The sequence below is a fragment of the Globicephala melas genome, chromosome 20 (genome assembly GCF_963455315.2).
Source record: "Globicephala melas chromosome 20, mGloMel1.2, whole genome shotgun sequence".
Lineage (NCBI taxonomy): Eukaryota > Metazoa > Chordata > Mammalia > Artiodactyla > Delphinidae > Globicephala > Globicephala melas.
The window spans coordinates 36753316-36768600 of record NC_083333.1 but is presented as its reverse complement, the minus strand read 5'-3'; the positions used below and the strand labels follow the sequence as shown (position 1 = coordinate 36768600).

The 15285-nt window shown below is 47.1% G+C and overlaps 1 protein-coding gene across 2 annotated transcripts in view; it reads left to right on the top strand.

Annotated features, from left to right (window-relative positions):
* Window positions 1-811: 811 nt before the first annotated feature.
* ITGB3 (integrin subunit beta 3) overlaps window positions 812-15285 on the top strand; it is a 54112-nt gene continuing 39638 nt past the window's right edge. For both annotated transcript variants that reach the window (XR_009560401.2, XM_060290772.1), the window contains exon 1: window positions 812-920. Coding sequence is in view for 1 of the 2 variants with exons in the window: in XM_060290772.1 (XP_060146755.1) it covers window positions 854-920 (67 nt within the window). In the remaining variant the exon portion in view is untranslated. The remainder of the gene's footprint in view (window positions 921-15285) is intronic.

Here is a 15285-nt window from a genome sequence, read left to right as displayed (position 1 = left end):
GCCCTAGCATTTTGCCCCTTTGAGCCTCCTGAAGTTTCTAGTTTGGGGAGGACCCAGAGAGCAATAGGTAGGATTCGGCAGAGGCAGGAGGCCTTTGAAGAGAGTAAGATAAAGCTCCAAAGCCTGTGAGTTTGAGTGGAGGTTGTATATTGACTGTGTCTTGAAACGTTTATCAGATACTTACCCTGTGCAAGCAAGTATTTGTAGAGAAAGGCCCTTTCTGGACATCAAGTGCTTACACAGCTTGAGATGTGGTCCTGTCCTCAAGAGGTTTACAGTTTACCTGAAAACCGAACCAACCCAAGATAAAAATTAGTGAATAATAAAGGACTAAACCGGGGCCTGGCACAGAGTAGGCATTCAGCAGGTTTGTCAATTAAATGAATGTGTGAATGACCAAAACTCAAGGTACAGAGGGCAAGTGCCCAAGGAATTCAGGGGAAAGAGAAAGCCGCGTGGGTGTCTCCAGGAAAAAGTGCCAGAGGCTCCTGGTTGTTCTAAGTATTCCAAGTGCCCAGCGCGCACCCTGGGACCAGGATGTCTGCGGAAGATGCGACCTCGACCCCCGCCCCCCTCTCCCCGGTCCCAGTCTTGCCTTGCGTACCCGCCGGCGATCCCCGCCGGCTGAGCCGAAGTGGCGAGAAACGAGCGGCGGTTTCTCACTTCCCCCCATGCGGTGGAGGGTCCAGAAAACTGCCAGAGGGAAGGAAGCGCAAGTCCACGGCCCGCCCCGTTGCGTCCCACCCCCTGCGTCCCCTCCCCTTCGGCCACGGGAAAAGCGGCCGCGGGCGCCGCTGCTAGCTGTGGGGCTGGAGGACGCGGCCGAGGCGGAGCGCGGCGGCCAGCGGACGAGATGCGAGCGCTGCCGCTGTGGGCCGCTGTGCTGGTGCTGGGAGCGCTGGCGGGCGTCGGCGTCGGAGGTGAGTGAGGCTCCCGCGCGGCGGGGACGCAGCCAAGTGTGCAGACTTCGAGCGGGGAAACCGGGCGGGCGGGTCCTGCGCGGCTGCGCTCCGAGTGCGCGGGGCCAGCCTGGGGCCGTCGGAGCCCGGAGCTGGGGACCTTCCGGGCCCCGCTGTGGGAAAGGCGAGAGGCTACCTAGGGGCGGGTCCTCCGGGACACCGAAGCCCTTAGCCAGGTTAGGCGCCTGCTCCGGGCGGTCTCAACGTGCGCGGTGAGGTGGGCGCATCTCTGAGCCCCGAGTTCAGCCCCGGCTGCGCGCATCGCAGGTGGTCCCGGCCCTCCGAAGGCAGACTGGCTCTGGAAGCCAAGGCGAGCTGGGGCTTCCCGGGGCTGTTCCCGCGCGTTGGCAGAGGGATGCGGTTGTAGCTTCTCGGATGAGAGTGTGTGCGTCCCCGGGTTTGCCGGTTACTCGACATTCCCCTTTCTCTTTGTGTACACTTTCTCCCAGGTTTCTGTTTGGTTTTTGCTTGGTGGCTCCCCGCCGGAACGATTCGGAGGAGGATGAGGGCTCTGCCTCCTACAGTGTCCCCGGGTGGCAGCGGTGCCTCTGCTTCCGGGACAAACCCAGCATCCGAAAAATCTCCACTGTATGCGAGCTGCTACGCCAGGGGTCCCTGGAGCTGGCTTGGCTCCCTGGCTTTGTCTCTCCTGCTGCTGCGCACACTGTTAGCTGCCAAGGCAGTTGGCATTCGGCCTCCTTGGTGCTGCGAGGGGCAGAGCAGAGCACAGCCCAAGGGTGCTGCCCGTGATCTTTCTGGAGCCTGGGTGACCTTCCCAGGGAGAACGCTGGCTCCTGGTCCTCTGTGTTTCTCTGCAGAGGACGCACAAGTGTGCATATACCTACTTTTAGTGAAAAGAGTAGTACTCATTGTAGGGCAATTTAGATATTTTTTAAAAAGTAAGATTTATTGCTAAGGCCATTTCGAACATAGCTATTCATAAATACTTGATGACTTCCTTCAAGATTCGTGCATGTATAAGAGATTGTGCAGGAGAGGGCAACAGCATCATTAAAAAAAACCCACTTTACTGAGGTATGATTGACATACAAAACGCTGTATATATTTAATGTATATGACTTGAATTTGGAGATAAGTATACACTCATGAAATCATCACAATTTATGACCCATAACTTGATGAAGGAGTTAGAGATAATATATAGGGGGCTGTTTAAGTTATTACTGCTGAAGCTTCCCATGTGACAGATGCTCAGACAGGTCAGCTGATGTCTTTAGCCTGCAGTGAGCAGCCTGATGACTGTGGCATGGAATTATGAATCTCCAGCATTCAGCCCTGGGAGAGGTTAGAGCCTTGGTTCAGATGCTGTCTGAATGGAGAAATCCAGAGGCAGTTCAGGTGTCTCCTACGGAGATGCCTGCTTCCATGAACTTAAAACATTTTTGCTTTTTTTTTTCCACATGTACAGCTTCCTGAATTTCAGAATGATTTCTGAATCTAATCATTATATTTTCTTACAGTTTTAGAAGTAAGTAAGGTAACACAAGATAGAGCCTAGCATGGTGCTTGGATCAATTAGTGAAATGAAGAGCGTATTTGTTATTTTGGTGTCTCTTTCTCCACCCCTGAGTATACCTTTTGTCGATCTGTTTTTTTTTTCAATAATACATAGAGGATTCCACTGCATTGACATACCTAAGTTTGCATGAAATATCCTCTTGGGGATCTGTTCACAGATTCATTGTTGTGATTGGGGTGATTCCAGAAGTGGTGATAGGTTGTACTGAGCTAGCCTCAGACTCCCTCTGAGAGGCAGGATAGAGTCATATTTAAGAGCATGGGCTCTAGAGAAGACCTCCAGAGTAATAAGCCCCCCGTAAAAGCAGTTGCAATTGTCATTAAATCCCCCATCTCAGTGTTGGGGGCTGGCTTGCAGGTAACATCAGATCCCTGGGAAGCAGATGCAGGATGAGAGTTGGAGAGCTATATTGGGATACACAGTGTTGAAGGGACAGAGACAGAACTGGGTGGCAGTGGCACAGAGAGGCCACCCCAGAGTGGGAGAGTCTCGTATGGGGAATAGAGAGGTTGTTTGAGCATAGACTTGAGTTTTGGAATTTATGTGCAAAGGTGATCTTTTTAGTTTCACTCAAGAACTCTTGGGTCTTGTGGCTTCCCCAAATATGGTTCTTTTATTTTTTATATAAATTTATTAATTTAATTTATTTATTTTTGGCTGCACTGGGTCTTCGTTGCTGCACACGGGCTTTCTGTAGTTGCAGCGAGCAGGCGCTACTCTTTGTTGCGGTGTGCGGGCTTCTTACTGCGGTGGCTTCTCGTGTTGCAAAACATGGGCTCTAGGCACGGGCTTCAGTAGTTGCAGCATGCAGGCTCAGTAGTTGTGGCTCGCGGGCTCTAGAGCACAGGCTCAGTAGTTGTAGCACACAGGCTTAATTGCTCCGCGACACGTGGGATCTTCCCGGACCAGGGCTCAAACCCATGTCCCCTGCATTGGCAGGCGGATTCTCAACCACTGCGGCACCAGGGAAGCCCCCAAATATGGTTCTTTATTCTAATCTGAGACCTACTGAGTGACAAGTTTTGTTTGCTATCACCATCTAAATTGATTAGTTCTGAGCTGAGGTGCTGATTTCTCCTCCTGATTTATATTCTGGAAACTCTCCAACTGAAACCCTCTGCAGGAGCCCTCAGAGCCTGGAGAGACATAGGAGGAAGCCTTGTTGGCTGGGGAAGGGGACAGCTATGACTTAAAGCCAATCAGATGTGGGTTTAATTCTTGATTTTGCCTCTTATTATGTCTTACTTTGGGCAAGTGACTTAATCTCTTGGGTCCTCAGTTTCCTCATCTGTAAAGTGGAGGAAATAATACTTCTATGATTGTGCCAGTTAAATGAGATAAAGGCACAAAAAAAGTTTTCAATAAATGGCATTATTCTTCCTATCCTTGGTAACTACAATGTATTGGAGGTAAGGCTGCTACTGCTTCATGCATGAATACAATCCAGGTTCCTAAATGAGACCCATGGGATCCCTTTTCCCATGGCTATGTGACAGGGGACTCCTCCTTATTTCAACCCGTTCTGCATTTGTGGCTTGGCATATCTCAGCCGCTCTGTCGCAATAAGAATTCACAGAAGAGTCCAAGAGGAAGAGAGGCCCATACATTTGCTTTATCCATGAGAAAACCTTAAGTTCTATCCCTGGGAAAAGAGGAAAGTAAAATACATTCACAGGTTTTGAGAAGAAGGACATGTCTATTTTGTTTGACACTCTATGCCCAGTGGCTGACACATAGGTGGCAAAATACGTACCTATGGAAAGCTATGAAAAGGCATCTAGAGGAGATGTGCCTCACCTTAAGATACCCAATATTTGAATGTCTGTATTCATTCATAGACGATCCTCAAGTGCTCCATCTGGGCATTCTGGAGGATATTAGAATACAGCCAAGCCCATGAGTTCTTTGGGCATTTGGACCTCTATACTTTTGCACCATTTAGACCTCTGCTCTGAGGGTGCTGGAAACTCAGGGGATCCTCTGTGAAGTGTTTGCTTTTTCCCCCACCTCCTGGGGGAATATACACAGGAGGGCAGCATTCTTCTTTACCACCTTCAAAATTGTGAGTGTGAGCAGCTGAGGTCTCTTGGGCACAGCATAATTGGGGCAAGGAGGCAACAGTGACGAGGGGGAGTCTGGATATGACTCTGGAATTTCCTAGTAGAAATTCCCCCTCGACAACTCCCCACCCCACTCAGGATCTCTGGTTATTATCCCCTCCCAGCCCTAAGACTCCTTCTGCCCTTGTTGGCAGGGATAGCCAGGAAACATGCCCACAGGAACCACAACTCATGAATCAGCAGACAGATAATTAAATGGGGGAATGACTGAGCGGCTTCAGGGATCAACCATTTGGCTTGACCCACCCCCCTCTGCTGCCCACAGAGCTGGCCTGCTGCGTCACCCCATCGCCTCTTCTCTCTTCTCCTGACCCCTGGCCCTTTCTGAGTGGGACAATCATTGTGGCTGATGGAGCTCAGGTCACAAGTGGAAGTGCAGGTGGCAGCAGGAAGATGACACTGCCTGTTCTCCCTGTGTGAACTGCTGGTGTTTATTTAAATGGGAGACTGCAGCAAAAATTTATAAAATCTGCCTTTCTCTGCATGCACACAGTATCGCCAGGAACACTCTTTTCTTTATAGTTAGTTTATTTAGGTGTAATTTATGTACTGTAAAATTCATCCTTTTTAGGTGTACAGTTCTATGAATTTTTACAAATGCTCAGTCAAGTAACCATCAGCATAATCAAGATACAGAATATCTCCATCACCCTAAAGAGTTGTCTTGAGCTCCTTGTCAACAATTTCCTTTCCCCGCCTTTATTTCCTGGCAGATCTGTTTCCTGTCCCTACAATTCTTCCTTTTACAGAATGTCATATCAATGAAATCACACAGTGTGTAGCCTTTCAATTCTGGCTTTTTTTGTGTGTGCGGTAAGCGGGCCTCTCACTGTTGTGGCCTCTCCCGTTGTGGAGCACAGGCTCCGGATGCGCAGGCTCAGTGGCCATGGCTCACGGGCCCAGCCGCTCCGCAGCATGTGGGATCTTCCCGGACCGGGGCATGAACCCGTGTGCCGTAGCATCGGCAGGCGGACTCTCAACCACTGCTCCACCAGGGAAGCCCAAGTCTGGCTTTTTTCACTTAGCATAATATGTTCGAGACTCATCCATGTTGTTGCGTATATCAGAATGTTAAGAGGTTATCCCAGGCTACTCTGTCTTCCTCAGGTTCTGAGACAGTTACCCTGAAAGCAGGGGGCTATATCTGTTAAACCCAGATCCAGCTTTCAATTTCTAAATTTTGAAATTGGATAGATGCATTTGCAGCCAGCACTTTTATTATCCTTGGTCCTAAAATCAAATGTGGTCAAATATGGTATGTCACAATCTTTGGAGCTAGAAGCTAAGTAAACTGGGGCTGTTCTACCTTTTAAAATTTGGGGTAGCATCTCTGAAAAAAACAACCCACCGTAAGTCTTCCTTTCTGGTTTTCTTTCATGTTCCCACAAAAAGACTTCTCTTCCTCCCTGCCAGCATTTCTTAGTTCAGTTAGTAAAGCTATTTAAACATTCACGGGGTGAATGAGGTGATATGTGCTCCTTATATGAAAGCCACATGTTGGAGAGTAAATGGCTGGTTCCCCTCTAATTCTGTTCCCCCCTAATGTTCACTGTTAATTAGATGGTGTGTTCTATTCATATTTTTTGTAAAATCTTGCATATGTAATAATCCTTGCATATGTAATAATGCAAGAATTATTGCATTATGTAATAATGTATGCAATAATTCTCATGGGTATGTGTATTCCTTTACCTAAACTTGCATATGTAATATGTATATGTAATAATTCTCATTGGTATGTATATATGTAATAATTCTCATGTGTATGTCTATTCTTTTACCTAAACTTGTGTTACATTTTTTCAACTTAACAAAAGCCACTTTTTTGTTCATATAGAGAAAAACCCCTCAGGATGAAAAGAACTGTGGGTCTGGAATTGAGAAACCAATATGCAATTCATGGCCCTACAGGCTTTTCTGTCAATCTGCTGGGTGATTTTGAACAAGTCATCTTACCTCTGGGCCTCAGGCTCTTGGGGTCTCAAGGGCTGCAAACGGGTGAATGTGTCAAAGGGAGAGATGTTGGTTTGCTCTTGCCCTTCCCCACCACCAGCTGGAGAAGTTTTTCCTTTAGCTGATTAATAGTGTGGAAGTTCGTATAAGGATTTCTTTGGGGGGAAAAAAGGGAGGTCTGCAGTTAAAAAGAAGCTTGAAAAACTTCGCCCTGGAAGAAAGCTCCAGAAGTTTGGCAAAAGGCACATTCAGTAGCCACTTTGAAAGTCCCTGTCGTCAACCCTAAATCTGCTTGGTGATGGGATTCTTGGATAGAGGGAACCCAGGTCTGTGAGAACCGCTGATGATTCCAACCCCCTGCTTTAGCCACTGCACGTGATAAACTCCTCCAGGTTGAACCTGGGCTGGAGCCACCTGCAAGGGGCAGGTTTGACCAACTCCTTGGGAAGGTGGAAGAGGAGGGCGTGCGGTGCCCCCACTCTGGGACCCCTACAGATAGAGACTAGACCACACTCTCCTGGGAGATTCCTGAAGGCTGTGGGAGCGGGCTGGCCAAGTTACTTCTGGAGTTCCCCTTGAGCTTTGGGATTCCAAGAGGCTACTGGGTTTTGGGGCTGAAGGTGCTTGCTTGTAGAGAGCCTGGCATGCCCTGGGGAGCCTACCTTTAAATGAATGCAAATGTAGAGACTGAGACAGAAGAGAAGACATTTAAAATTAGCTTTAGGTTTTTTTTGAGCTTATAAAACGAATTCAACTTTTTGTGGGGGGAAAAAAATTCAAGGACATTCCCTGGCCATCCCGTGGTTAGGACTCAGCGCTTTCACTGCAGTGGCCAAGGTTCAATCCCTGGTCAGGGAACTAATATGCCACAAGCTGCATGGCACGGCTGGAAAAAAAAAGAAAGTCAAGCAGTACAGAAATAGAATAACGTAGAAAGTACAAGTCCCTTGTAGTCTTGTACTTAAAGATAACCACTGTTGACAGTTACTCCAGAATTTTTTTCCTATGTATATGTCACCATATATAATGATTTATCATTATTGTTGTTTCTCAAGCAGAATCATCCACAGTAGGATCATTGTCACTTAATAATATACCGTGAGCATCTTTTTATATCAGTGCATGGCCTTCCATTACTATTTATGCCAAGAGCTGTAACTCTAGCCAGAAGGCATATTGCTATGTGGATATACCTGAATTTTCTTAACCAATTCCCTGTTAGTAGACATTGGGATCACCCCCAATTATCTGCTACTACTGATAAAGCGGCAGGGGACATCCTTGTTCATTATTATGCACCTTTGTTCAAGTGTTTCTGCAGGCTGAATTTCTTAAACGAAAGCTGCTGGGTCAAAGGACACGAATATTTTAAATTTTAATTTTAATAGGTTTTCCAAATTGTCCTCCAAAATGGTGGGACCAATTTGCCTTCCTACCAAGACAGGCTGGAAGCAAGGGCTGGTGACAGCACCACCGCCTGCTGTTTATACCCACAAGATATGAGCCTCAGGAGGAAAAGTAGCAGAATTGGACAGTTGAATGCCAAGGAGGTCACCAAAAGGGTGCTGCTGGGCTGGGCCTCAAACAGAACTTGGTATGGGCTTGCCTCTTTTCTATACTGAATGAGTCAGATGGGAGGTGGGGCCTGTGCTGATAAAATTTTCCAGAACTTGAGATGCAACATTTGAATCAAATATTAGTTAGGCTGTTAGGAAGAAACGGACATGTGTGCAATGTTTGAGGGTTCTGGGGCCCTGGGATGTTAGGCTTCCTAGAGTATTAGTCAGCTTGTTGATGCTTTCTGTTCGGAATATATATACTTCCAGGGCGGGCGGCAGCTTGAAAATCATCTCATCTAATACCGTTTGTTTTACAGAGAAGCACAAAGGGAGGTCCTGAGAGGTGAAGTGACTTGCCCAAGATAACACAACTAGTTTAGTGTCATTGGTGGGGTCTCCTGTCTCCTGGCCAGTGATTCTTCACTGTATCCTGTAGAGACCAAGGACCCTCTCTCATCTGACCCTGAGGCGGGTAGGGGTGTGGGGGGGATGGGCATTCCTCGTGCAGGAAGTTATTTGCATGAAGGTAAGTAGGAAGGAAACCAGCATTTACTGAGCATCCACTCTGCTATCCGTGGTTCTTTCATCTGTGTTATCTCGTTTAATCCTAACAACTCGTGAGGTAAGTGTTCCGCCCATATTTGGGAGCATGGGGGAAAGGAAGGTCTCCAGTGCTTGGCTGATGTGCCTGGGTTGCACCCGTTAAATAGGAGGGAACAATTATAAGTTCTCGAATAGAGATGTGACACTGGACCTTAGAGAGAGCACCAGAGAGATGAAGGGACGTGCCTGAGGTCACACAGCCAGTGGAGCTGTAAAAGTGGTTTTAGACCTGAGGTCTCCTGTCTGCTGTCCCACCACCATGCTTCCCCCACCACATCCACTGTTACACTGTTCATTGTTTTACTCCCCCTGTCCTCAGGGTGTTTTCCAGGGGCTGGGTGTTAATTTTAGATAATAACTACACAGAAGACAGGACTCTATCCTTTTTATGCAGTGTTCAGCATAAAACATGGCGACTTAATTATCCCAGTTGGAGATGATAACAAGACATGTTCTGGCTTCGCTTACAAGGGCAGGGCCTACTGGCTGAAGAAAGGTCAGTGAAAGGGCATGGCCAGTGGTCAGTACATTTGAACTTTGTCCAAGGGGATCCACTTGTTCAGGGAGAAATCCTTCCTGTCTTTCGGTCATGTCCCTCATGCCAGTGGATCAGCAAGTCCTCAGAGAACATCTAGGGTCTAACCATGCCATGGATACCACTACCATCCAAATCCAGCCCCCTGCCATCTGCTGCCTGGATGGTTGTAATGCTTCCTAATTGGTCTCCTTCTGGTCTTGTTCCCCTACTGTCTGCCCTGCTTTCGTGGCCAGGATGATCTTCTGCTCACCTCTGCTCACAGCCCACCAGCGGCTTCCCACCACATGGAGAATGACAGCCACACTCCCTACCATGGCTACTGCTTCCCAGTATTATGGTCTCTGACTGCGTTTCCAACCGCCTCTCTATCTCTCTCCTCTTCCCTCTCTCTTCCTGCTGTTTTTTTAAGAGGCTGAGGACCATGTAGCTGCTGTGCGTTCTTTCTGGAATACTCGTCCCCTAGATCTTCCCATGACTCACTCCTTCATATCATTTTGAAATGTCACTCTGAGAGGCCTTTCTTTAAAGGAGACACCCTCCCCTTACCGATGCTTTGTCCTGCTTTATTTTCTTAGTGCCTTTGCCACTTTTTGAAATTGTACTTTTTCGTTGTGTATGTTTTGGCTTTCTGTTGAGCATGTTTGATTTTCGCTAAACTCTAAGCTCCACAAGAGTAAGGGGGTTGTTTATTTCATCAGTGTGTCTCCAGTGCTTAGCAGAGTGCCAGACACAAGTAGGTACTCAGTGAATATTTGTTGAGTAAGTGAGTGGATGAATGAATGCCAACACCATTGATATATGTTAGTAGAAAAGTATAAAAGAAGAGTAAACACTTTTCTGTTATCCATAGGTGGGTTAACCATTACAAAATGGTTAGGCTGGCTTTTTTCAATCATGCAGAGTAGTTCAGAGCAGTGTTTCTCAAAATCATGTCATATATGCTATGGAAATGCAAATCCATTTTGTATTATTAGCTTCTTAGGGCTGCTGTAACTGGGTGGCTTAAAACAACAGAAATTTATTCTCTCTGGAAGCTAGAAATCTGAAATCAGGGTGTCAACAGGGCCATGCTCCCTCTGAGACGCTGGATGGACTCCTTCCTCATATCTTCCTAGCTTCTGGTGGTAGCTGGCAACTCTTGGCGTTCCTTGGCTTCCAGCTACATCACTCCAATCTCTGCCTCTGTCTTTATACGGCAACGTTCTCGCTGTCTGTCTTCACGTGGTGTTTTCCTCTTATGAGGACATCAGTCATACTGGTTTAGCACCCACCCTAATGACCCCATCTTGATTACATCTGCAAAGACCTAATTTCCAAATAAGATCATAGTTGTAGGTACTGGGGGTTAGGACTTCAGCATATCTTTCTGGGGGACACAATTCAACCTGTAACACATTTTAATATTGGTCGAGGCAAATTGTACACAAACGGCTTCTGATGTTAAGTACCATATTTAATTGGCTCTGATGCACTTTTTTTTTAAACATTTGAAAATCCCTGAAATCAGCCTGCCTCCTGTACGGTAGTTTGGACTCCCTACTGCTTTGGGAGATGCTTACTGAAGCTTTCTGCTCAGAGCACAGAGGTATGTGTTACCTTGAATCCCACCTTCCTGCCTTCTTCCCCTTCCTTGGATTACTGAGCTGCTGCTGCATGTAAATGAAAGAACAAAAATAAGATAAACTTTCTTAACAGCTTGTTCTAGAGAAACCACTTGTTGCATCCACAGCACCGTTAGCCTCTGTTTTGTTCTTGGATGACTCACCCAGCCAGGTGACTGCAATGGAAGGTCAGGCACTGCCCGAGTCACCCAGTGTCCCCATGGACCTATCTGAGAAGTCACTAGTCAAAGGTCAGTGGCAGGGCTGGAGACCCCGGCCAGAACTCCTCCCTGCAGATAGTAAGAGAGATGCCCATGGTGTTTGCGGTATGGACAGTCTTCCCTTCCACTGAACACCTCTCCCTCTGACTGAGCCCTCTCCTGGAGTCCCCTGGCCTCACTAGGGTGGCCCGTTCCTGTGTTCTGACATCCTGTCTAATTGGACAGCATATCCTCAAAATAGCTCTCATTGACGCATCATGACTTCCACTGGTTCCAACTCCCTTCCTTGTTCCCTTTTTTTCCTCCATTTTCCCCACCCTTTGTCTCTCTTCTGGTTCTGTGAATTGGGCTGATGTGTCAAACCACAGCCTTCTACTTCTACTTTCCAGGCAAAGTTCTTTGCTGGTCTTGTCTATGTTTTCTAATTGGCCTTCTCTTCTTGGCCATCCCTCCTAGATTATATATATATATATATATATATATATATATATATTTAACATCTTTATTGGGGTATAATTGCTTTACAATGGTGTGTTAGTTTCTGCTTTATAACAAAGTGAATCAGTTATACATATACATATGTTCCCATACCTCCTCCCTCTTGCGTCTCCCTCCCTCCCACCCTCCCTATCCCACTCCTCCAGGTGGTCACTTTTGATCCCCTGCCTTCAACTGCTTGGGCCTCAGGATAAAAACAGCAACAATAAAAACAATAGCAACCATAGCAGCTGCAGCCTTTATGGAGAACTTTCTGTCTTGCCAGCTGTTTTGCTCAGAGGGTGACAGGGATTGGTTGCTTTATAACTACACCGGGAGGACCAGGGCCAGTCCTCCTGTTGCCTCGCTGTGGCTAAGCTGTCCAAGAAAATGGGTGCTAGGGTTGTTAATTTGTTTCAGTGACAAAGTTCTGATGAAGACCCTTGATTCTCCAGCAGAGCCAAGTCTGGGCCTCCGAGGCTGAGCAGGAACATAGGCCTTATGAATGACTGGAAACAGAGGCCCAAACTCCTTCCACATGTTTTGGGGGAGGGGTGGCCTCAGAGCAGCGGCTCGTTGAATCAGCATGGCCCAGGCACAGAGACTTCTGATGAGTCAGTCGCTTTCAGCCACTGCATTCTGGGGAACCTGCCCTTGGTCGCAGGTCTTGGTGGGGGGCATCCCAGGAAGCGGGTGGGGGGGGAATCATTGATTCTCATGAAATCAACCTGTGATTCATTAAAAAGGAGAGGTAAGGGGAGCTGGGTAACCGTGACTCCCCAGCCATGACTTCCTAAAGAACAAGTCCCAGCAGCTCATAGCATCCTCTGGGGTCAGGGACTGCCCGTTCACTGCGGGGGTGGGGGTGGGGCTGCTGTTGTTTATTTCACATCTGATAAGGCTTGCTTTTGTGGCTATGAGTCAAGGACTCATGGGGAAATGCTAATTTGAGAATGAATGGATGGCTAAATGGATAGACTGGGAAAAGTTTTCAAAAAATAATTAGACAGCGCCCACACCTCCCACAGCCCGCTTCTCTCTTCTGACGCTTCCTGCGATCTTGTGCGTCTCCTCTCCCTACCGAAAATCCATGTCACTTATGTCCAGAAGTACTCCCATGGATGTAGATTCTCATGGAAACTTCAAAAGGGGATGCCTAAAATAGTGCAGGCTGTGCTTCTCTCAGAACTCTTCCAATAAGGCAGTAAAAGGGGGATGAGTTCCCATCTGGCTGAGAAAAGAGCGGTTGTGAGCTAACAGCCGGCCAGGCAGCCCGTGAAGGGAGAGGCCCTCTGGATGCATTGCTGGTTCTGAACATTCAGGCATTCTGAATCTGGCAGCTCTGGGAAGATTGGCTACTTTTCTTCCATTAGAAAGATGGAAGATGGCCACCATCTTGGCTGAGGGCCACCCCAGCTCAGAGGTGGCCTTGGTGCCGTAGGGCCAGGTCTGGAGCCACTGCCGTAATCTCCACCTCGCAGTCCTTGTATGGCATGCTTAGGTTGGAGTCCGTCAGAGGCTGGAGCCCCAGAGGTTACTCAGGGGCTCGCAGTAGCATATCACTTGAAGAATCTTAGGGTTGGGAAAGGCCTTTTTTAAACTAAATTTATTTATTTATTCTTGGCTGCATTGGGTCTTTGTTGCTGCACCCGGACTTTCTCTAGTTGTGGCGAGCAGGGGCTACTCTTCATCGCGGTGCGTGGGCTTCTCAATGCAGTGGATTCTCTTGTTGCAGAACACGGGCTCTAGGCACGCGGGCTTCAGTAGTTGTGGCACGTGGGCTTAGTTGCTCCGCGGCATGTGGGATCTTCCCGGACCAGGGATCGAATCCATGTCCCCTGCATTGGCAGGTGGATTCTTTTTTTTTTGGGGGGTACACGGGCTTCTCACTGTTGTGGCCTCTCCCATTGCGGAGCACAGGCTCCTGACGCGCAGGCTCAGAGGCCATGGCTCACGGGTCCAGCCGCTCTGCGGTATGTGGGATCTTCCCGGACCGGGGCACGAACCCGTGTCCCCCGCATTGGCAGGCGGACTCTCAACCACTGCACCACCAGGGAAGCCCTGGCAGGTAGATTCTTAACCACTGTGCCACCAGGGAAGTCCTGGGAAAGGTCTTTGAAGTTAGACAGACTCAGGGCTCTGAGGAAATGTGGGGCTTCCAGAAGGCGCTTCAAGGATTCCACGTATAATCTAGTGTTTTGTGGAGAACAATGAGAATTTAAATTGCCCAAGGAACAGTTTCAACCCATTTGCCTGTTTTATATTGGAATTGTATGCATAATTTGGAGAAATGAGCTCAGTTGCTTAAAAAACAAAACAAAACTGATCTAGTACAATACCTCTCAATTTGCTCTAATATATATTTATTGAGCATCTCCTTTGAGCAAGGGCTGAGGCTGGGCTGGTCAGGACAGGCCTCAAGAGGCTTAAAATCTATTGAGCGGCAGTGCTGTTAAGGCAGATACATAAATAATTATAAGTTGGGAATATTGGAGTGAAGAAACTAAGGCTGAGAGGAATTAAATGACTCATCCAAGACTATATTATTAGTGGGTGACTCAGTTAGGACCACAGTCTGCTGACTGCGTGTGTACCTTTTCTGTTAGGTCACTCTGCCCTGAGATGGATACTGTTAAAGTGCAATTTTCAAAGAGTTAAAAGTATGATTCTCATACAACTATAAAATGAACATGTGTCAAAGATTTCATCCAACTTAATGAGGGAACCAATAAGATGTTGACTAGTTCAAAAGAGAATTCAAGTAAGGGAGTTATAGTCAGTCAGTCAAAATCAGTTACCTAACAGATTCAAAATTGGTTAATGTTCTACAAGGCAATAAACCTTAACCTTTGGGGGTTACCTTTTCTACCGGACAGAAATCATTTACGTTGCTGTTGGATAAGAATCATATACGTTGCTCTCCATTGTTGTTGGTTTTCTACAGGTCAACCTCTGTTCTTACAGAATCATAAGATAGAAGTCAAACAAAGGTACACATCCCTGGAAAATCAGATAATCCCTAAGCATGGTGGGTCTACTGGTCAACCCTTTGCATTACCTTGAAAGGACACCCAGTACTCCCTTTGCCTATTTCCACATTTTGGATAATTTTTCTTAACAATATTTTGTGTATGTGTGTACACACGCATTTGCTGGGTGTTTTTTTTTTTATTTTTTATTTTCCCCAGATGTTGAAAGGGAGTTCAGCCACGCTGTTATAAAAGGGACTGAGACAGCTCCGTAAGAAGTTTCAGGGACACTGGGAAAACATCCCAGTGATGAGGTTGATTTCCCCCAGATATATTTGCTGGTCTTACAAACTGGGGGCAAGGGCCACTTTGGAAAATTGGATAAAGTAATTGTCAAGATAATTGGGTCACAGTAGGAATGGGTCTCCCTCATTCTGCTCTTTGCACAGTCGTCCCTCGGGATCTGTGGGAGATTGATTCCAAGCTCCCCTGACGACCAAAATCCAAGGATGCTCAAGTCCCTTATAGAAATAGTTCAGTGTTTGCATATAACCTTTGCACATCCTCCTGTATTCTATAAGTCATCTCTAGATTACTTACACTACAATGTGAATGCTACGTAAATAGTTGTAAATCCAGTGTAAATGCTATGTAAATAGTTGCTGGCACGTGGCAAATTCAACTTTTGGTTTTTGGAACTTTCTGGAATTTTTTTCCTGAATATTTCCAACTCGTGGTTGTTTGA